The sequence below is a fragment of the Carettochelys insculpta genome, chromosome 21, assembly GCF_033958435.1.
Source record: "Carettochelys insculpta isolate YL-2023 chromosome 21, ASM3395843v1, whole genome shotgun sequence".
NCBI classification, from domain to species: Eukaryota; Metazoa; Chordata; order Testudines; family Carettochelyidae; genus Carettochelys; species Carettochelys insculpta.
The window spans coordinates 14458408-14480338 of record NC_134157.1 but is presented as its reverse complement, the minus strand read 5'-3'; the positions used below and the strand labels follow the sequence as shown (position 1 = coordinate 14480338).

At 45.6% G+C, this 21931-nt stretch overlaps 1 protein-coding gene across 8 annotated transcripts in view; it reads left to right on the top strand.

Moving 5' to 3' along the window:
* RAPGEF1 (Rap guanine nucleotide exchange factor 1) overlaps nt 1-21931 on the top strand; it is a 138504-nt gene that overhangs the window by 77730 nt on the left and 38843 nt on the right. For 4 of the 8 annotated variants that reach the window (XM_075015091.1, XM_075015090.1, XM_075015086.1 and 1 more), the window contains exons 6-11: nt 258-410; nt 2575-2698; nt 5909-6092; nt 6709-7215; nt 18263-18465; nt 21055-21213. In XM_075015091.1, the coding sequence (XP_074871192.1) occupies nt 258-410; nt 2575-2698; nt 5909-6092; nt 6709-7215; nt 18263-18465; nt 21055-21213 (1330 nt within the window). The remainder of the gene's footprint in view (nt 1-257; nt 411-2574; nt 2699-5908; nt 6093-6708; nt 7216-18262; nt 18466-21054; nt 21214-21931) is intronic. The other 4 variants (XM_075015093.1, XM_075015092.1, XM_075015089.1 and 1 more) reach the window with 2 other exon arrangements.

Genomic DNA, 21931 nt, shown 5'->3' with positions numbered 1-21931 from the left:
GAGTCCTACTAGTTACATTGGGGCTACTTGAGGAACAAGGTACTAAGCAGTGCGACGAAGGATGCTGAAATCTGGCAGCAAGAAGTCATTTGACTGCTGCTGTTGCATGTTACATTGTGGGTATCCATGAAATTTTGCTTTGAGATCGTTTTTTTTTTTTTTTTGCCTTTCAGTGTCACCTCTTTTAAATGTGAGTTAACTCATATGTAAATCACATGCAGATAGCATTCAACAAATTGTGCTTTTATGCTTTGCAGCCCCTCTGAGCTTCCCCTGACAGACAGAGAGATGGAGATTCTCAACAAGACAACTAGTATGACTCAGTCTGCTGAGATACTGACAGACTCAATGGATGAAGAGATTGCCCCTCCCAAACCCCCTCTGCCTTGCATTCGTGTGGCAGAAAACAGGTAACCCTGACATACAGTCTGCCTCTTGTATACCAGGCGCACTCATTAATTGTCATGATGGAATACAACCTCATCATGTTAGCTCTTCTGTTTGTTATAGAAGTCCCCGTGTTGTAAATACCACTCTTGGAATTGGAACCTCTTTCTCTGCTGTGTTGCATTTCGTACCCTGTAGCGTGAATTCTCTGAATAACACTGAGTCTCTCTAAAAATCTCTCCCCCTTGCTGGAGGAAAGGAGGGATTTTAACTATCCAGGACTGCAGCAGTCCTTACATAGCACAGGAAGTGAATAGTGGCCCTACTTCATTTCTTTGGGCTTGAGTTTTTAAAAGGATTATTTGAGTGTAAAATGACATTTAAAGAAGTTTTTCAAGACAAATGGTTTACTATGTTTGGAACTGGCCTTTACTGGCTCTTTAGGCTGGCTTTAGCAGGTTCCAGTGGGAAATTGGACCTTTCCTGGATTGTGCATAATAGGGTGTGATTTGGATCTAGGGCAGGACTATAAGTCAGGAATTTAAACACAGGAAACAAATCATATATGGAGTAATTTATGCCACTCTTCACTGTTTGTCTGGGTCATTCAGCATATTTTTAAAGTCAATGGAATGTTTAAAAATCCCCATGCAAATCACACGTAGGTCTGAAGTGTGTGTTTTAGTTCAGACCATTGAACTGGGAAGCCATAGTTCTGCTTTTGTTATCATTATTAACATTTATAGTGTCCAATCTCCTTGATATCTCCCATGTACTTCATATGGTATACCAAATGGAAAACTAACAGCTGCTGTGACTAAACCAAGCTTAAACGTCTTTGTGTAGAAAGTAAAGCCTGAATTGCCTATCCCATTAAAGCCAAAGGGAGTTTTTCTGTTCATTTGAATGGTAATTTTAGCGGTATTCCAAAAATATCGTGGGTAGACTGCGTAACCATTACAGAATTATGAGAAATTTTTGAAAATTATTGGAGCTTAGCAAAGGCTAGTTGTAACTCTCATGACAAGAAATATTTGATTTGCAGGGCACCTTGGGGTTCAGCAGGAAATGCATGTGTATGGGCATGGTGGAAGGGAATGTATGTGGCAGGTGATCATGAGGCAGAAGATGATGATGTTGGGTGGACGATTTGTTAGATCTGGAGGCTTTGGTGGACAAAAAGATTAGCCGAAGATCACACCACAGAATGGGCCACCTTCAATATTCTGCCTAATCTTTTCTCTCCATGTGCAGATTTTAGCCATCCATGCACGTGTAGAATACATTTTATATAAACCCAGGCATATGCACCTCCAGTAGAAACTAAAAAACCTAGCTGTGGGTGCTCTGCTAATCAGCTGGCCGCACTGGAATCTCTCCTGAGTGGCTCAACAAGTGCCCAGCATACAGGCAACACTGGCCACCTTGGCTGTAAACTTCCAGTATTGGAGACAACACATGCAAAGAAGAATATGCATGCAGTTATTTGTACATTTTTCAGCACGTTAAACTGGTGAAAGGGAATCAAACTGTGTGGAAAAAGTCATTTCTAAGTGTGGTGGCCTTCCCCTTTCTAATTAGTAACCACAAGAAAGTTTCTACACTCTATTCTGAGAAGGAGGAAAAAACCTTCAGCATGTGCATATGATGCATTCATGTTACATGCTTTACCCCAAATCATCACTGTGAGCTGGTGGTGAGAAAATGTACCTCGTGGTTATTTAAAAAGATGCAGGGCCTTCTGCCATTGAAGTCTGTGGTTGGCAGTGATAATTGCATTTCTGTGTAGATTCTGAATTTTAATGGAACATATGAAAGGTCCTGGCATATTCCATGAAGAAAATGTATGTCTGCTCCTTGGCACCAGACAGCTTGAGTATCAGCAGATTTATCTGTGATATTAGAAGTAACATCTGAACATGCAGAGAGATCCGTCCCCCATGTATTATGATAAAACCACTTTATGTGATAAAAGATAGGTATTTCCCAGCCATATACTCATGCCCATGCCAAAATATAGGACCTTTCTAGTGTAGACCAACCAAGAGCAAGGATGACCATCTCCTCTGTTGAGAGACGATGCAGTGGTCAACAATCCCTAGCGTGGGGAGGCAGATAGAATCCTGGCTCTAGAGATTTAATGCAATGCTTCAATAATGAAGTATCTGAATTTTTCTTTTCTTGCAGCCCTCCTCCAGCATTGCCTCCTAAAAAAAGGCAATCCGCTCCCTCTCCTACCAGAGTGGCAGTAGTGGCACCTATGAGTCGAGCCACCAGTGGTTCTAGTTTACCTATTGGAATCAACAGACAGGTAACAGCATAACCCTTTAAAAATAGTGGAATCATGGTCTGAAATGCAAGGATGGCAGCTGAAGGAAGCAGTGTTGTCTTCATTGATGCAGCATCCAGTCTGTGCGCTCTCTTGCAAAATAACCCTTTTTTTTAGAGTAATAGAATCATATATTAGGGTTAGAAGAAACCTCAGGAGGTCAAGTAGTCCAACCCATTACTCAAAGCAGGACCAAACTGAATAAAATCAACCCAGCCAGGGCTTTGTCAAGCCTGACCTTAAAAACCTCTGAAGTTGGAGATTCCACCACTTCCCTTAGGTAATCCATTCTAGTGCTTCATCACCCCTGGAATGAAGTAGTTTTTCATAACTTCCAAACTTGACTTCCTCATCTGCTACTTGAGACTCTTGTTCCTTGTTCTGTCATCTGCCATCACTGAGAATTTCCTACCTTTTTGGAATTCCCCTTTCAGTTAATCGAAGGCTGTTCTCAAATACCCCCTCATTTTTCTCTTCTGCAGACTAAATATACTCTGTTCCTTCAGCTTCTGCTTATAAGTCATGTGCCCCATACTCCTAATTATTTCCATTACCCTCTGCTGGACTCTGTCCAATTTGTCAACACTGTTTGTGTAAGGGGCCCCCCCGAACTGGATATGGTACTACAGATGTGGCCTCACCAGTGCCTAATAGAGGGGATAATCCATTGCCTCGATCTGCTGGAAGCACTCCTACAGTGGCTGGAAGTGCTCCTGCCATTGGCCTTCTTGGCAACAAGGGCGCACTGTTGACTTTATATCCATCTTCTTGTCGATTGTAATTCTCAGGTCCTTTTCTGCAGAACTGCTGTTTAGCCAGTCAGTTCCCAGCCTGTATTGGTGCCTGGGATTCTTCCATCCTAAATGCAGGACTCTGCACTTATCCTTTTTGAACCTCACCAGATTTGTTTTGACCCAATTCTCCAATTCCTCTAGGTCAGCGTGTACCCTGTTCCCACCCTCCAGCATATCTCTCTCTCAACGCAGTTTAGTGTCATCCACACTCTATTCCATCCTCATTGTTTGGTTAAACAACACCAAACCCAGGACCAATCAGGAGCTGAGAAAGGTGTTCACTACCTCTGGAGCCTAAGGATCTAGCCACTTTTCTATCCAGCTTATAGTCCATCCATCCAAGCCATACTACTTAAACTTGTTGGCAGGGATATTGTGGACACTGCACCAAAAGCTTTCCTAAGTAAAGGTATATCACATCCACTGCTTTCCCCATATCTACAGAGCCAGTTACCTCATCATTAGAAGTAACATCTGAACAGGTGGTCAGGTATGACTTGCCCTTTGTGAATCCATGTTGACTGTACCTGATCATCACTACCTCCTCCAGGTATTTCAAAATGGATTCCTGGAGGACCTGATCTGTGATATTTTTCCCAGGGACTGAGTTGAGGCTGACCAGTCTGTAGTTCCCCCCCAGATTCTCCTCCTGCTTTTTAAAGAAGGACACTGTATTTGCCTTTTTCTCGTTGTCTGGGACCTCCCTCAGTTGCCATGGGTTTTCAGAAGTAATGGGCAATGGCTCTGCAATCACATCTGCCAACTCTGTCTGCACCCTTTAATGTATTTGATCTTTTACGACTGAGTGTTGCTCACTTCATCCTCACTGTGCTGCTCAGTGCAAAAGTCTTGGAGCTGACCTCTGTGAAGACAGAGGCAAAAACAAACATTGAGTACTTCAGTTTTTTTCCACATCCATCTACCACTAGGTTGCCTTCCCCGTTCAGTAAAGGTCCCCCACCTTGTCGCTAACATATCTATAGAAGTCCTTCTTGTTATCCTTCACATCGCTTGTTTAGCTGCAAATAGAGTTGTGTTTTGGCCTTCCTAATTGCACCACTGCATGCTTGAGCAATATGCTGTCCACTTCTTGTGAGCTACCTTTTTGTGTTTAAGCTTACTGAAGAGTCCTCTGTTAAGCCAAGCTGGTTGCCTGACATTTTAAAGAATTTTTAAAGAACTGTACTGAAATGGGCATATTTTCCTTTGAGAGGAGATTCAGCTATCTAAGACTTCACACAGTAATGTGCATAGGTTTATTTTTTGAGGGTTCTCTTCCATTTAAATAGTAAATTCCTACAAACTCTGTTGCTGTGAGCCATGGTGCACTTCAGTGATTCAAAAGAACAAGCATGCCTGTCCGTAACAGAAAGTAGTATGCACAGTGATTCTCTGAACTTAACAAGACCCTCGTTTCTGTGTGTGACATGGTTCATGTAGCACAATGGGGAGATCAGAGCCTCAATTGCAGTGTTCTTAAAATAGTATTTAACCTAAAGAGACTGCTTTGAGCAGTTGATTTTAGTCCAATAATGGGTAAAATAACCAAGAAGTCAGAGAATTTAGGGAAATGATGGAACTACAGGGGTTGTTTGCCTTCCCATATCCATTATTTGTCACTGGTACAGTTCTAAAAATACACATGCTAATTTACAGCACTAAGGGCGTGTCCTCGTTGCAGAACTAACTTGATTTATAACTGAAGTCCCACCAAAATACTTAGTTCAAGTGTGGTGGTCCTTTTAACTCAAGTTGGCTAGTCCAGTGGTGGTAAAGGCTGCAGCTTGTGTTAGCTCAACTTGTCTGCCTCTAATATGCCTGCTTTGTACTGCGAATCCAATCATTCTGTGCTGCTCAAGTGTTGTTTCTCAGTGTGGCTGCTCTTGCTTGAGCTAGACTAACTCAAGTTAATGGGTGAAGATGTAGCCACAGACAGACACAGCTGACAGTCTAAAAAGCTATAACTGTAGCTTCCCCCCCGCCCACACACACACACCCCTTAGCTCACCAGATACTCAGAAACTCACAGCTGTGTAATCAGACCTCTCCCAATCTGCATGTTGTTAAGATGGTCCAGTATCAAGTGCTCAACAGATTTTGTGTTTTAGTGAAGCGCTCAGGCTTCTCTTTCACAGCATGTGACATCCATTCCTGTATCTCAGTACTTGCTCTCTGAATTGCCAGTTGCACATTTAAGTCATTTGCTTCCTTTTTTTTCCACTTTTGCACACACAAACAGCTTTGGAGCCTGTGCAGTACCATTCTAAGGGGGTGGATTGTGTAGCACAGACGATCCCCACCCCCCCGTTTCTGCCCACCTCCAGCAGGTGCTTTTACTCTTAGCATGTCTCCTGTTGACTGGCAAGCTGAAGAGAATGTTCTGTTGTTTCTGCCTAAGGATTTTGATGCTGACTGTTACACACAGAGGAGGCTGTCAGGTGGCAGCCACTCCTATGGAGGGGAATCTCCTCGCCTCTCGCCGTGCAGTAGCATAGGTAAGCTCAGCAAGTCTGACGAGCAGCTCTCCTCGCTGGACCGGGACAGTGGGCAGTGTTCCCGCAACACAAGCTGTGAAACATTAGGTAAGGAGAGGATCCCTTCAGTTCCGTGCCACTCTGGTGTTGGGTCTTTTTAGATCTGTGATGCCAAATTCTAATGGAGGCCCTGCCGGTATAGCTGCTGCAGGTTGATAAATTATATTCTGTCATAGAGAAGGAAGGCATGAAGTTGATTAGTTCAGCAATCTTTCTGCTGCAGAAGTATGAGTTCAGATTAAGTTTGAGTCACAAGATAAAATGCGTGTTGGTTTCAACCCTTTTTCTGCCCATCCTTAGGAAAGGGCAATTCCACTGGGTTAAAGCAATTTTATTTTCAAACTTTCAAGGAAATGTGTCAATGAAGAGTAACAAACAAAATGCACTCAATAGACAAACAGTATCTCTCTGATGCTTCATGGGTTGAATGATTGTTACTAATCACTTACTACTACATGGGTGATGGGCCCTTACCCGAAGAAATGCAAGAACAGTCTTTGGTGCAAAGTGCTTGTGCTCTGAATTGAAGAGAATATCGCCAAAGTGACTGACAGTAGGGCTGGGTGGGATACAGAAGAACAAGGATCACATCTAGAAATTAATGCAGTAACTCAGTTTAGGGATGAATAACACATGGTGTTCTTACTTTCTTTGTTTTACACAGATCACTATGATCCGGACTATGAATTCCTGCAGCAGGACCTCTCTAATGCTGACCAGATACCTCAGCAGGGGCCAAGTATCCTCAGCCCATTGCCAGAGTCCTTGGGCGAGTGTGGATCCCCATTTCATGGACACATTTTCCAGGCCCCGCAGGGCAACTCCCCCCAGCTGCAATACTGCAGCCCCTTGACAGCAACACAGTCTACAGAGACTCCTCCAGCTTTGCCAGAGAAGAAGAGGAGGAGTGCCGCCTCTCAGACTTTGGATAATGTGGGCTGCAGGGTTTCCTATGAAAGGCACCCCTCGCAATATGATAACATCTCGGAGGATGACATGCAGAACCCAGAAGCTCTCTCATCAATACCCTTCCCGTCATTTGCTGCTGTCTTGCCCTTCCAGCAGGGCAATTCTTCAGTACCAGTGGAATTCATTGCTGAGTGTGCTGCTCCTGATTCTACAGGTGACCCGGAGAAACCACCCCCTCTGCCGGAGAAGAAAAACAAACACAGTAAGCAAGTGTTTGCTTTGGTATTTTTCTTTTCCTTTGTCAGATACTTTGCTTACCCAGTGTCCTGCAGGTGATAATGTCCTTATTCCCTTAGGACTAAGTGTCACAATGGTCATCAGAAAAGGTCTGGGTGGGTAGCCCCAATCCTTTGCTAGTAAGAGCCAGATTTTTAAAGGGACTTCAGAAGCCAGTCTGCATCTTTAAGCACCTGAAGAATTTTCAAAAGTGCCCATGCACTTAACTCCCACTGAAGTCTAGGCCCACCCTTAGAATACTAAGGCAGCACAGTTGTGCCACTTCAGCGTTTTTAAGCGTAGTGCTAACTTTGGTGATGGGAGAGGTTCTTCCTTTGCTGTAGTTAATCTGCCTCCCTGAAAGACGCTAGCTAGATCAACAGATGAATTCTGTCTACCTGCCACTACCCACACCAGGATTTAGGTCGGCTTTAACATCTTTTCAGAATGAGATTTTTCACACCACTGAAACAGGCAGATGTAACTTTTCATTGTAAACAAGCCCTTGGAGTGAAAGGCTATACATCTGTCCTAGCCTATGTCTATCTTACAGAGCCTGTTCTGGTACAGGTTGAACCTCTCTAATCTGGAACACTCTCGTCTAGCAACATCTGTAATCTGGCATGATTTTAGTTAGCGAGGCAACCACTTCTCTTGGGCATGGCCAAGTTTCTTACGGTCCCATAAAGTTTGTTTCCAGCCCCCAGTCCTGGCTGTCAATGTTCTGTGCTATTATTTAGCTGTAATTTACCCCTGAATGTCTTCTAAGAGCCCAGTAAGCAGTGAAAGTGTTGGTAATGTGCTAGACAATTTTGATCTCCCATGTTCCGGCAAATTCTTTTGTCCAGAACCATTCAGGACCCTAGGGTGCTGAGATAGTTTCAACTTGTATAGCCCCCAGTGTAGACATTCCCTGTACCAGCTGAGTTGTTCTGCCATTGTGGGAACACTGCTTCCTAAACAATATTAGCTATGTCAGCATAACTGTGTTGGTGAGAGAGGTGGGTTTTTTCGTATCCCAGACCAACAGAGCTGTGCCAATGTAAGTTTTAGTTGCAGATTAGCCACAAGGGAGACAGGTAGTAGCAATTAATATTTGACATCTTAGAGCATTATCCCCACCTTTCATGGTGGTTTCCTTTTCTCTCCATGCCAGTCTCAAGTCAGAGTGGCTATTCTGTTCCCACAGGATCACCTCAAAACTGTTATAGCCACAGTGTCACCAGGGAGGAGGTCTGGACTGTTTCCAAAAGCCCAAAGATAGGGGTTCTTGGGTGGTTCTCCCCTCTTAAGGCTGAGTACTGCCAGCCCAGCAAGTTAGCATCCAGATTGTGTTCATCAGCATGCCAGCACAGGACTTGTGTGTCACGAGTGATGGTGTCCAATGCTGTCATTTTGTTATGGGCCACCATCTAAGTTTTAACCATAAGAGGATAACATTGTTAAAATGAGCACTGTCTAAATTCCAGGTCTTTTCCATTGTAAACCAGACTCTCTGCTCCTCAGGTAGTGGCTCTGATTACCACAAATTACTACCACTTATTCTGATTACTTTAATTTTCACTAACAGTAGCTCCCCTGCTTAAAAGATGAGAGTCCCATTGAAAGGGGGCAGCTATGCTGATTCAACAGCGAACAAACTGGGATCTGGAATGTGTGATGAGGTCCAGCAAGTGACCCAGCCACTGGCTAGCTTTACAGTTCTTCATGTAAAAGATTGTATGCTCCACCTCTCCTTCAGCATTTGGGTCAACTGCATTTTGCAGTGTGACTCACAGCCCAACACAAGAGGAGATATGAAAAATGCCAAGCTTGTCTTCTGGCCTGGGTTTGTCATCGGCAGCCTTTTCATGGGAGGAGGCTGTGTTTGAAACTTGCCTGGCTTGGTTAGCTGGTCACTGTTGCATAAATTCCTTTCTTACAGTGATAATATTAAAGAACCAAAAGTTCATCATCAAAAATCAGTATCTCACGGGTGAGAAGAGAGACCAATTTTTCCAGGCCATACTTGCAACCCGTACTGTTTTCACTCAGAGCTGAGCGTGACCTGGGCCCAGTCCTCAGAGGCCAGTCTATTGCAGTAGTTCAGGTACTCTGCCCCATATATAATACGTGATAAGAGACAATAACATATCTGTCTCTCTTGTGAGCAAGGTGAAGCAAATTTCTTAAAGGTAATGAGAGTGAATAGCAGGGAGTATCAGTGCTGGGTTGTAGACATCACAAAGGAAATACAACCTAGTACATTACTAAGAGTCAGGGTCAATAACTCAGGCTATCCGAAATGGTTTAGCGGTAATAGCCACGTGGCTTGTGTGCAGCAGGAACTGAACTGGTGTAAATCCTCATTGCTAGTCACAGGATCAGGCACACAGCTCATCTCTGTACATTGATGCTTCTTTTTAAAGTGGGGGCTTACTCCAAGCCCAGATTCATTCCCTGCCATTCCTATGAGCATGTACGTGACTGGAGATGCTTAGGCTAAGGGCAATTTGGTGACGGCATTCACAGTGACAGGAGTGGCTTAGGCCATTTGCCTGGTACCCTAAGCCCCCTTCATTCTTTTCTGTTATCCTGTGAAGTCAAGGAGAGTTAAAAACAATTTAAACAGTTATCTGTTCTTTGCTGCATGTGTGCATGTTTAACCCCTATAACAAAGCTTGCCAAAGTGAGTCGTCTTTGATGTTTAACTGAGCTTTTTGAGTTAGCTTCAGATTTCAGAAGGTGGTTGTAGAGGGCTGTGGAGCGTTGATTAGATTGTATTGTTAGGGAGTGAGATGTTGTTATCCTGCCTGTAGTCTGTCCCCTTCGTTTGATAACACAGCCTTGGTGCAAAGCTGGCTGGGGAGTAACCTCACTTCATACATTGTAGCAGACCACACTAACTACATTCATATGACATGGAGAGATTGCTGTATATAGTCCATACCTTGCATGTAACCAGGATAAATTTCTGGGGTTGTTAGCTTTACCTTATTTTACTTAACAAATTTCCATGCACATTGCTAGAAAGAAGATTATGTGGGACTACCACCACTCACTTCTTGCCTGCATGCTGTATTTTACTGTGCATGCAGATGGCCTGGTATAATTTTATACAATGAGAGGCATTGCTCACGTATCTGCACAATATGTGCAGGACACGATTCCAGAGTACGATACAAAAATTGGTTGGAAAGACACAACTTTGTTAGGTTCTCACTGTTCTGAGTAATCTTTTGACAACAGGTTTATTGGCAGGAAATGTTACAGTATAGACAAAGGCGGGGTTTTAGTTATTGATATACATCGTCTTGTCTAAATTACACTTGCGTATTTCAGTGAACACTTTTTAATATCCAGCATTCTATTATCCAGAACACTCAAATAACTAGCATTTTAACCATAATTAAATATTAGTTACGTTTCCCATAAGCTCACTATAGTGAACATAAATACAGCAAATAAGGTATAATTGTACAGTGTACAGCACTACTGTTGTTGGTAAACAGAGTACTCTGCAAACATTTTTGTTTGTTTCTTAATATCTGATCTTGTTTTCCTTTAGTGTTATGCATTGCTAGGTATACCTCTCTGTTATCCAGAATATTCGAAAATGCAGCAATCTCCCAGTCCCTGGGCTGCTGGATATGAGTTTACTGTACTCTGAGCGGTGCCCAGGGAGATGTCAAACAGCATCCTTCTGTCTTAACGCCAACAGGGAAACAGAGCTGCCTTCAAAATCTGGCCTGAATTATTACTTATCTAGTGCTGTAAGAATACATGTTACCATGAACTATTCTGGACAACTGTTATTAAGAGCTAACAATGCTCGTGCTGTACAAAACACAGATATAGAACATTTTCAACCACAAAGAGCTCACGGCCTAAAATAACAGGATCCTGCCTCCAAACAGCTTAGAATCTGGTGGTGAGTCATTTGTTCATGATTCTCCCTGTCTTCTCCCATTTTTTCTCCATCAGTGGGAAGTGCAGATTGGTACCATCTGAGCATCTGATTTCTAATTATCTTAACTATGCTGAGGACAGTTGCTGGTCTTATTCAGGAGGATATAAACTACAGGTTTTATCTCCCTCATCTGGCACCCTCAGGACCTGAGTGGTCCCAATGGAGGGGACTTGCTGGATGTGCGGAAGTTGGGCCTCCTGCCTGCCCTCCAGGGAGGGGAAGAGGCACCAGCCTGCTCGCCAGGCTCTCCTCCTGGCCACTGCAGGCTCCCTGCCCTCAGGTTGCCTGGAGGCTGGAATCCACTCCTGCAGGGCTCCTCCATGGAGCTGCCGGCACGGTCAAGTCAGTGCCCAAGCCAGCTGCCCGCAGTGGGCTTGCCCAGCTTCGTTTGCTCTGGCCTGAGTCCCTGCAGCTGTCTGTCTGGCTGCTGGCAGAGCTTCATGCCCCAGCCGGGCTCCCTGCCACAGGGCTTCTGGTGGGGCTCCCCATGCTGGGCTGGGCTCCCCACAATGGGGCGCCCCAGCCAGCTCTCTATAGTGGGGCTCCCTGACCTGGCTCTCTACACCTGGGCTGCCCCGGGGTCCCTGCCATCAACAGGGCTAATCTGCAGCCCAGCAGCTGGAGTCCTCTAGTCCAGCAGCATCCTACAGGATGAGGGATGTTACTGGACGAGAGAGTTTCAACCCGTATTTGAAAAGCAGGTGTCCTCCCCGGAGGCAGTGGCAAAGGCTAGCTTCTTTGAGCTTGTCTTCACTAGTGGGTTAATGTGAAGTGTGTAGCTTGAGTGTTCCCATTAACTCAGTTTTTGTCCGTCCCGTCTCTCCTCCCCACATAACCATCACTCATGCCCAGGCCCGCCAACAGCGAGGGGACAGAGGAGGCAGCTGCACCAAAACACTGTGTGTGCACTGCTCTGCTGCTTTGCATGGCTGCCAGGGGAGGGAAGATAGCGCTGCAGTCTGGCACTACAGGTTGATTGCCTTAGGCCCTGCCCCTTCTGCCTTTGGCCTCTCCCTTCTGGGGGCATGGAGCTGGACGCCCACCCACTCCCCTTGCCCTGATGCCCATGGTGCCTGTTGGTTCTGCTGCTTGTGCCCAGTCATGGCAGAAACCTGAACTGGCTGACATGACTGCAGATACAGGTTAGAGCCTTGAGCGGCTTTACCTCATCAGCTGCTAACACAAGCTGTGCACATTGTTGGGTGCGGGTTAGTGCCCTGACAAGCATTAGGTACTTCTAGTCCTCTGATGCCTTCAGGCAATCCCTCTGGTGCCTGCTGCACCCTGGCTTTTTGCTGTTCTTTGATTAGGAGTCAACTGCCACTGCATATAGGCCTTCTGCTCAGTCTTCTTTCCCCCAAGCCTCATGACGCTCCCAGTGCCAGCTCCTGCAGTTCTCCATCTCCAGTACACAGCTCTGTGTTTTTGAGAATGAGACCCAAGAAGGAATCGTGTCAGCCTGTGCCAGCAGAGCAAGCCAGAGGCCAACACCAAAGTGCTGATGGCTCTCTGGTGCGAAGCTAGCAGGGTCTGTGAATTTGTCTAAGAGTAGGGTGACCATCCATCCTGTATTTGGTGGGACAGTCCTGTATTTGGGATGCCAAAAAGGCTCCCCTACTTATTTTTTAAAAGGGACTAATTGTCCCCTATTTGGGCCTTCCCTCACTGACTTTTCTGCCCACAGCTGCACAGGCGCAGCTGCTGGAGGGAGTCACTTCTCCAAGCCTCAGGGAAGTTGGGGGAGTGTGGGCAGCTGCTGAGTCCCTGCCACTTTCCTGCGGTAAGCCGGCAGCTGCCGCTTCCCCAGGGGTCAGGAGCATCAGTGGCTGCTGCTTCCACAGGTCTCCCAGGGGCTGGATGGATCCGGGAGGAGCCGCCCCTTCACCCATATCTCCCTGTCCCATATTTGGAGATATGGTCACCCTACTTAAGAGTCAGCTGCGGTGTGGAGTTGCTCAGAGATTTCGTTCCTCTGACAGTGAGTCCGTACTCCGCTGAGTAGATGGGGGATTTCAGCTCAGAGTAGAAAGTGAGAGCCTGCACAGCCTCCGTCCCAGTAAGGTGGTATCAGCCACAGCCAAGCTGTTCAAGTGTTTTCTGTCTACATTTCAAATTAACATAAACTGGGCATTTTGGAATATTCTTAGAGAGATGCTTTGAGTGGTGTCTCTCTCTCCTCTCTAGATTTTGTCTTTACATCTCTGCTGTTCATTAAGGAGGTTGCAGCCCTCGTTCCACCCTTTGGCCTGTGGAATAAACTGCAGGCTGTCCAGCCTGCTCTGAGCCAGTGATGTCATTTCCCCATCTGCTTTTTGAACGTCTGCCTCATTAAAAGCCACAGCACAGAAGGGCGGGCAGGAGATGGGTGGGAGCCTATGCAAAGAACAATCTCAGAAATATTTCCATTTTCTCAACCTTCTGCTATAAATCAGAGGCCTTTAAAGAGCTCATGTGTCTCTTTATATGGTCCAGTCCCTCCACACTACGTTGAATTCAGGGATTATATTTCACGTGATTTTTTTTCCCCTTCATTTATAATTGTAGATTAAATCAGCGTGGGAGCAGAGATGCACTCAGGTTACCTGCACTAGTTCTAACAGGCCGGGCAGTAGCTGTTGTGACAATGGGAAGTATTAGTGCCATAAAGAGCTGAGATGAAAAAGCTCTTCATTATTCCCTTACAGATTAAGTTAAGGCTGCCAACTCCATTCAGACATGCTGACTTGATTTAAGGCATGGACTGTAATTTAATTTTCCACAAGAAGCTAATGTGTCACCTTTTTTCACTAACACTTCTCATTACTGCTGTAATGCAGCCTTTAAGCCCAGTAGAGCCATTGGTATTGGCTGAGTACTTCAGCTCCATATGCTGAATGTAGCACATTAATGGTTTTGTAGCTGAATCCTCATTAAGGCTTAGTGTGAATATGTCAGTGCTCTGACTCACTGGCTCCTCTCCCATCCCGGAGTATGCCCTTCTGTCTCAGCCTCTGGGCTTCCATTCTACCACCCGGGAAAGACGTTTTATACAGATGCATCATAAGCTGGAATGCTTGTGTGTCAGTGGCTTCATGATGTACTTGGTGTACATTTCACTGTACCTACGTGTTGAAGGGAATAGCTGGGTCTGCTGAGACTTGCTGGTATTTGGAAGCATTTGGTCTTGTACCAGTGTTGTGTCAAGATTAAGTTGCTTTCACGTGGCAGTGATGTGAATATGATGATCCTGGTGGATGAATGGATCAGTGCCTTAATCCTCTCACTTTTCACCTTTAGAGAGTTGTGTTCAAATACAAATGATATCACCTGGTGGAATTGCTCCTGGCTTTGAGAAGGGCAAAGTCTGAAACAGCAGAAATTTGTGAGACTCTTTGGTAAAGCTGTGTTGGGAACCCAGGAAAGGTACAGTAGGTCAGGATGGAGGAACACAGGCTGAGCTGTGTGGAAGCTGAAGAGGTGCTGCAGGACAACAGCTTGATGAACAGTGGCAGAACTGTGTGGGGTCCTACATCTGGAATTGTAGCAGATGTTACTGATCAAGATTGAGGTGCATCAGCAGAGCTGTGCTCCTCAGCATTTTTCTGCACTTCAGCTGCCATATCTACTTTTATTTACTTAATGAGAGATGTATTTTTGGACAGCTTTTAGCCTCATCTGTGTAACGTCAGAGGAAGTCTCAAAAAAGATTCAGGCAGCAGGTGCAGAGCGGCTCCTTCCTGCCACACTTGTATGGGGCTGCGTCGTCTTTGAAATTGGACTTGCCTGTAGATATCTGTTGGCTGGAGCTGCAGAGTGCTGCATTTTTGGATTATAGACCGCATGTGGTAGGAACTGGCTTCTGTGTTTTGCATGTTGGGTTATGTTGCATTCTGACGACTGCACATAGAGCTTTTATTGTTGGCATTGTTTTGTTGGAGCTGGAATACTGAAATGCCAGCAAAGGTTGAATCATTTCCACTTAACCAGACTTAAAAACTTACAAGAGGGGTAAATGATCTGTCTCTAAAAGTGGTTCTGAAAAAGATGCTGCTCAGACTTTTCAAAGTGCTTGAATGGTAGCATGCGCTCTATTCTGTCCTCGGATTTGTGAGGTTATTTTCCATTCTTAGTCCCCCTTGTTTTTTGTAGCATTTTGGAAAAGTACCAACATGGGTGTCTTCCCTGTGCTCCTGCAAGCAGCACTGCACAGATATACCTTGTTCCTGTGCTGAGTCCCACGGACTTTGGTGGGGTACTAAAGAGGTACAAAGGTTCATTCATGTGGATCCGGTTGTGGAATTGTCTTGCATCTTCCCTACACACTACAATGCTAAATGCTTTATAGCATTTTGATTCTCTTTCAAAATTAGAGATATGTTAATATGTTCAGATGTTTAGGAAATGGGGCAGGGGAGGGAATTTTATAGCAGAAATTTGTGATGACTCAGTGAAGTGGAAAGACCTCTGTTCCAAATGACTGGAATGAGAAGGCTCTCCTATTAGGGGTAACAGTAGCCTGGGAGAAGAGATAGTGGCTGAGTTTGAAGAGACAAGGCCATCCTGTCTGTTCCGAATGAAACAAGCTTAAATTTCATCTGGCAAAGGAGGATGGTCTCCACTGACTCAGTTGAGAAGTTTGAGGATGGGTGTTGTGAACGTGTTGCTTTGCCTCATGGAACACAAGGAAGCTGTGGCGTGCGCGCTTCTGAAAGTGCCTCAGCTTGTTCAGCCAGGAGTTGTTCAAAATATTTGTATTAAATTTAAAAACCAGTTCATGAAAATATTTTTTATTTGATGCAGCAAGTTGAAATTGTCCTGTGGAGATGCACAGCACTTCATAGGCAGTTCCATGGAAATAAGTGATAGTGGATATTCATTTCACTTCAGACAATGCCCCACGGATATCCAGAATGCTTTCCTTGTGCACTGAAAAGGCCCATGATAAAAGAGGATCATCAGAAAAACTCGCACACCAGCCAGCTTTGCTTGGCAAGTTCATGCAGTAGCCCTGACCCTGTTACCTAAATTCTTCTTTTCCAGTTTTATCAGGCTATCTAGTTCCCCTTTCCTAATTCTGGCTCTCAGGTTAGTTTATTTTGTGGTGAGAGCACCTGATAACTGTATAGAGCAGGGATAGGGAACATTTTTTGGGTTGGAGGCTACTGACCTGCAAAAAAATCAGTTGGGGACCACATAAAAGTGAGAAAAAAAAATCCCACAGTGATGTGGCCCCTGCCTGACACCCCTCACTCCCCTCACGTTCCAGCATCACAAGCAGGAGGGTAGAGAAGGGGGGACTGAGGTTCAGGGCTTCACCCAGGCCAGGGTAACTCTTCTGGGGGCACAGTGTGGGACCAAAAATGGGGGGTTCACAGTTGAGTTTGGGGAAGAAGGCTGTTGGGGAAGAGGTGTGGGGTCTGGGCAGGTTGGAGGGTGCAGGATTGGGCTGGGGATCTGGGTGGGAGCTAAGATGCAGAATTGATCTGGGAGCAGCAGTAGTGGGACTTTGGGAGTGGACAGGAGGTGAGAGGTCTGGGCAGGAGGGAAGGAGCAGGAACAGGCTGAGTGTGGAAGTCTGGGTAGGACAGGGTTCAGGAGTAGGATTGTGGGGTAGGGGCAGGAGCAGGGTGGGGTGGTCTGGGCAGGATGGGATGCAGCAGCAGGGTGAGGGCAAGAGGGCCTGGGCGGGAGGAGGTACAGGAGCAGGGTGGCGGGGGGGTCTGGATAGGAAGGGGTTTCGAAGCAGGGTAGGGGCCGGAGGGAGTAGGAGAGGGGTGGGGGTGCTTAACCTTGGTGTGCTGCCTCCATTGCTGTTGCTGCCGCCCCCTCCCTCAGCTGGGGAAGCAGAAGCAGCAGCAGAAGAAAAGGCTCTCCAGGGAGCTTTTCCCATGCCACTGCCTCCCCCATACCCTGCTGCTGCTCTGATTGACTGTTCCCCCAGCTGGAGTAGGGGAAAGAGGAGCTGCAGCCATGCCACTACCTGCCCCCCATGCACTGTGTCAGAGCCCACAGCCTGGATCTGGCCTGTGAGGCTCAGGACTGCCTGCCCCACCGTGGGTTGAGTGGTAGGAAGGGGAGCCGCAAGGCGGTTCAGATCTGAACTGAGGGCTGCGGGTTTCCCACCCTGATGTAGAAAAAGACCTAGGTCTCCGTGTTGTAGGAGCATTTGTAAGCGTTGGCCCAAGCTTTGGAGCAAATTGACATAGGCTAGCTTTCCCCGTAGCTCCACAAACTAATCCTTTTCCAGTGGAAATCAAGCTCAACACATGTTCTGTCCCAGTGCAACTTTTTTGGAGCATATTATCTTAGAAACAATTCAAAACTGTGCCTTGGCCAGCTTTAAGGAGGCAGCTGATCAGACAATGGGAGTGGCTGGCCCTCCTGAGATTCATAATGAAATATGACCTTGTGCCCCCTTTTGAGGGGTGATGCTGTTTGCCAAGGTGAGCAGATCACTGTATTAGGCTAATCTGTGCTGAAAATGCACATTCCTGAGCTCTATAGCTATGCTGACCTAGCAGCTGGGTGAACAGAAAAATGCTTCTGTTCACTTAGTTACCATTGCTTGAGGAGGTAAAGTTCCTGTAGTGATGGAGGAAACCACTTCTTCTGTTGTAATTTCCATCTACCACTATAGGGTTACAGCGTGAGAGTTAAGGCGCTGTAGCCATATTGCTGTAGCCACCATCATGTGGATGTGGCATAACATGGGAAGACCTGACAAACTGGATCGGTTCGCCCTCCTGAAGCAGAGTGCAGTAACGGATGCCATGTGACCATATACACATCTCATAGAGCTGGAAGGGACCTTGAAGGTCACTGAGTCGAATCCCCTGCATTCACAGCAAGACCTATCACCACCCTGAAAGTATTTTGTTTTTATATCTAACCTGCCCCCAGATCCTTGAAAGGCCCCTTCAAGAATAGAATTCGTAATGGCGGGTTTACTAAGCCAATGATCTAACCACTGAACTATCCCTCCCCTGCTTTTACTTTGATTTTGCTTTTTTGTGAGGGAGGATCCTACTCACGTGTTCCCTCTGATACAAAAAAGGCTGTAGTGGACTGGTCAAGAGCAACAAGTTAATCCTGATTTGTATTACAGTGATGGCATATATGCAGTTTGTGGAAGACTACTCAGAGCCACAGCCATCCATGTTCTACCAGACACCTCAGAACGAGCACATCTACCAGCAGAAAAACAAGCACCTCATGGAAGTCTATGGGTTCAACGACTCGTTCAGCAGCACAGACTCGTCACAAGAGCTGGCCCCGCCTCCGGCTCTTCCGCCTAAACAGCGACAGCTGGTGAGTGATGCCCTCAGTATTCTGCCAGACAAAGGCATGTTTGACTTCTAGTAACAGCCTTGGTGAGAAAATGTCCTTCTTTTCATGCTTTGTGCCTCATGTTCCTGGAGGACAGCAGGTCCGGATTGATGATTTTACATTTGCATTACCTGGGTTACGCTCCCTGACATCTAACGTTAACATTTTTCCAGACATCTTTCTTGACATAGTTTAACCACCATCCTCCATTCCAGCCCTCAAATTCAGAGCACTCCTTTTGAGCTTTGAAAAACCAAAACTGGACGTCAAAGCCTTTCTTATGCTGTGTTTGAAGCCACGCTAGCTACTGTCCTGTATAAGCACATTTGCTATTATCACCATGGCCAATCTAGACAATTATCTTTTCCTGATGGCCATAATAGCTAAAATGTGCTACAGACTGCACGTTCCTAATTCAAATTCTCAGCCACTAGTCAGAAAACAGGCTAGGAGCAGTCGTGGATGCTTAGTTCCTGATTGTGTAGTTTGTTATAACAAAGGTTGGGACCAATACCACTAGTAAACCCAAAATTTTGAGGAGTAAAGGGGCTTCAAAGTTGCCCAGGGGCTTCAAAGTACTGGCGGGTTAGCCACAGCTACACACGAGCTGGTGCTTCAAAGTTTAACACTTCAGAGTTGCCGCGGGAGAGAATTAGCTTAATGAAGTGCTGCATATGCAGCGCAGCACTTCATTAATAATCTCCTGACACCCTACTTACCATCCTCCCTTCGAAGTAGGGAGGTAGTGTAGACACAGCCAAAGACTCTTAAACTTGCTTTAGTCACAGCAGCTGTTAGTTTTCCATTTGGTACACCATATGAAGTACATGGGAGGTATCAAGAAGATCAGGCACTATAAATGTTAATGATAACAAAGGTAGAACTATGGTTTCACAATTCAATGATCTGACACGAAAACACATACTTCAGACCTGTCGGTGATTTGCATGGGGATTTTTAAATGTTCCATTGACTTTAAGATATGCTGAATGCCCCAGACAAACAATGAAGAGTAGCATAAATTAAATTACTCCATATATGGTTTGTTTTCTATGTTGGTCCTTGTTAGTATATTTCCTCACTTCTTGTGTGCACTGACTTTGGACTATTCCATTGTATTTTTCTCCATCAAAGAGAAGTCTGTGTGTTCCACACTGCAGGTTCAAAGCATCTGTATCCTCTGGCAGAGTGAATATGGCCTTTCAAGATAAGCAAACTGAGTGCAATGCACTTTTACTGTGGGCATGGGGCTTCTTAACAGAGACCTTAAAACCCAAGGTCCTGTCCACTATGCAAGGACATGAAAGGGGCATCCTTAAGGTTAACATGTGGTCAGAATTTCTGCTCAATCCCTGTCATGTCCTTTTTACTCATTATGTCACCGGCTGCATTTTTCACACATACCCTTGGATTCTTGATATGACAGAAGCTATGCAAAATACTGATCTCTAGCCAGGGCATATGACCTCTTTAACACTCTGGTAGTTAAAAACAGGGGAGTGCTGCCCCTTTTCCTAATTTGTTAGTAGAAACAAAATATGTCCTTTAGCCTCTACCACACCTGTACTGCTCTTTAATAATAATCTGTCTGAGCTAGAGATCATGGTTCTGCCTTCGGGACCTTCTTTAGTCCTTACAGGATGATACCCTCCAGGTGTTGCTTAAGGTTCACCTGGGCAGAGGCTTTCGTGGAGCACCGTCTCCCTTGTGTTCATTTGGGAAGTGGTGATGCTGAACTCTCCAAGTAGTTGATGGCTGGGTCAACAAGGACTGTAAGGTCAATAACAGTGGATATGCTCTGGCTGCCCAAAGAGATTCGGCCAAAGCAAACGGTGTGGACACAGGCACTTTCCAGCCACAAGCAAATTTTGCTGGATGAACTCATGTATACAACTTTTTTGCAAGCTTCAAATCTGATCACCGAACCATTCATACTTAAAACCAGGAAGTCGAAGCTGAGGAGTGCAAAAGGGCCAGAAATAGTCTGTCATCCTCCAGACACACAGGAGATAAGGAAGTCTTTAATGACTGACTCTTCCCATACAAAGTACACTGGAATAGTCAGTGTGGCATGTTCTGTTGTTATAGGTACAGTATGTGCTTCTTGTGAAACCGGGAGGTCGTTTCTGTTTTGAGAACACATCTTTAAAACACTGGAAGTTGTGCCTGATCCAGATCTTTACAGGGCCTGAGAAGACTTCTCTCTCTCAGGCTGGAGAGACATGAGTTCCCAAGCTGCTGGCTGACATAGTTAACAGTCCACAGAAACAGCCTGCCTAACAGCTGGAAGCAAGGGCCAGTTCCACTGCTTGGCAGTAGCTGCTACTGTGTGTGCACTCCTTGATGCTTCTCTGGCCTGTGCTCTGTGTACGCACCCAGCAGCAGCACACATCAGTGTGACTCTCTCAGAGTGAGGGTTCAGAATCCTGTGAACTGCCCAAGTAGCTATTTGTATAATAAGCAACTTTAATTGCATTGTTTTAAACTAGCATTTCTCGCCATTTATTCATAGCCTGTTCTGTGCTTGCTTTCTATGTTTCTTCTTTCTCTTGCTTTCTCTCTCTGGTTCAGCAGGCCTCCTATGCTGCCTCCTCCTTCTCTTCTGTCTCCTACTGTGTCCAGCAAACTAAAGTGCCCTTCACCCCCGAGGACACCATTGCCACTCAGGGCCTCAGTATGTCCATCTCTAACTCCTTTCTCAACCGGCACAGCTCCTTTCCTGTGCATTCGGTGAGTCACTAACTGCACTTCTTTACAGTGTGTGTGTGTTTGTGCTGGTGAAATACTCCTGCACACATTCTGTGCTTTATTGACCAGGGCCAGGTAACTGGGAGTCTCTCATTTAGACTTTTGAATGCATTTGGTAATGAGCTTATTCAGAACAATCTCAGTTTGAATCTAGTTAAATGGCAGGGGAGAGATTGGTCTTTTGAGTCTCTTGTGTTCATTTGTGGGGAAGAGGGAAGACCAGGCCTCTGTGGAACACTCCTTCCAATCTACATCCCTCATACCAATGCATAGTGGCACTGTAGAAGTACTCTGAGCTCCCCAGATAAAGGCAGTGATGAGTAGTAGTTAAATATTGCTTAGTGCATCTGGGCTTTGGAGAGATAATGAGAGGCTGTTTTGTGAGTCTGAACCATTCAAAAGCGTGGAATGGTGTCTGCAACTCCTGGCTCCTTGCTCTTTTCCAGGAAGTGGCACCTAGCCAGTCTCCTTTCCCATTTCTCCTTGTCTGATTTGCTGAAAACATCTGTAGTCACACTCAAGACCAATACTAACATATCTAGTGCCCTGAAGAGTGAAGAAGGCATGTATATACTTCATAGCACCTCACAAGCAATTTGGGTGGAGGACCGTAAAGCGAGCATGGAATGAATGAAATCAAAATAAGGGTCATCTGTGGGGCACTGTTTAAATTTTGTAATAAACTGCTTAAATTAGGTAG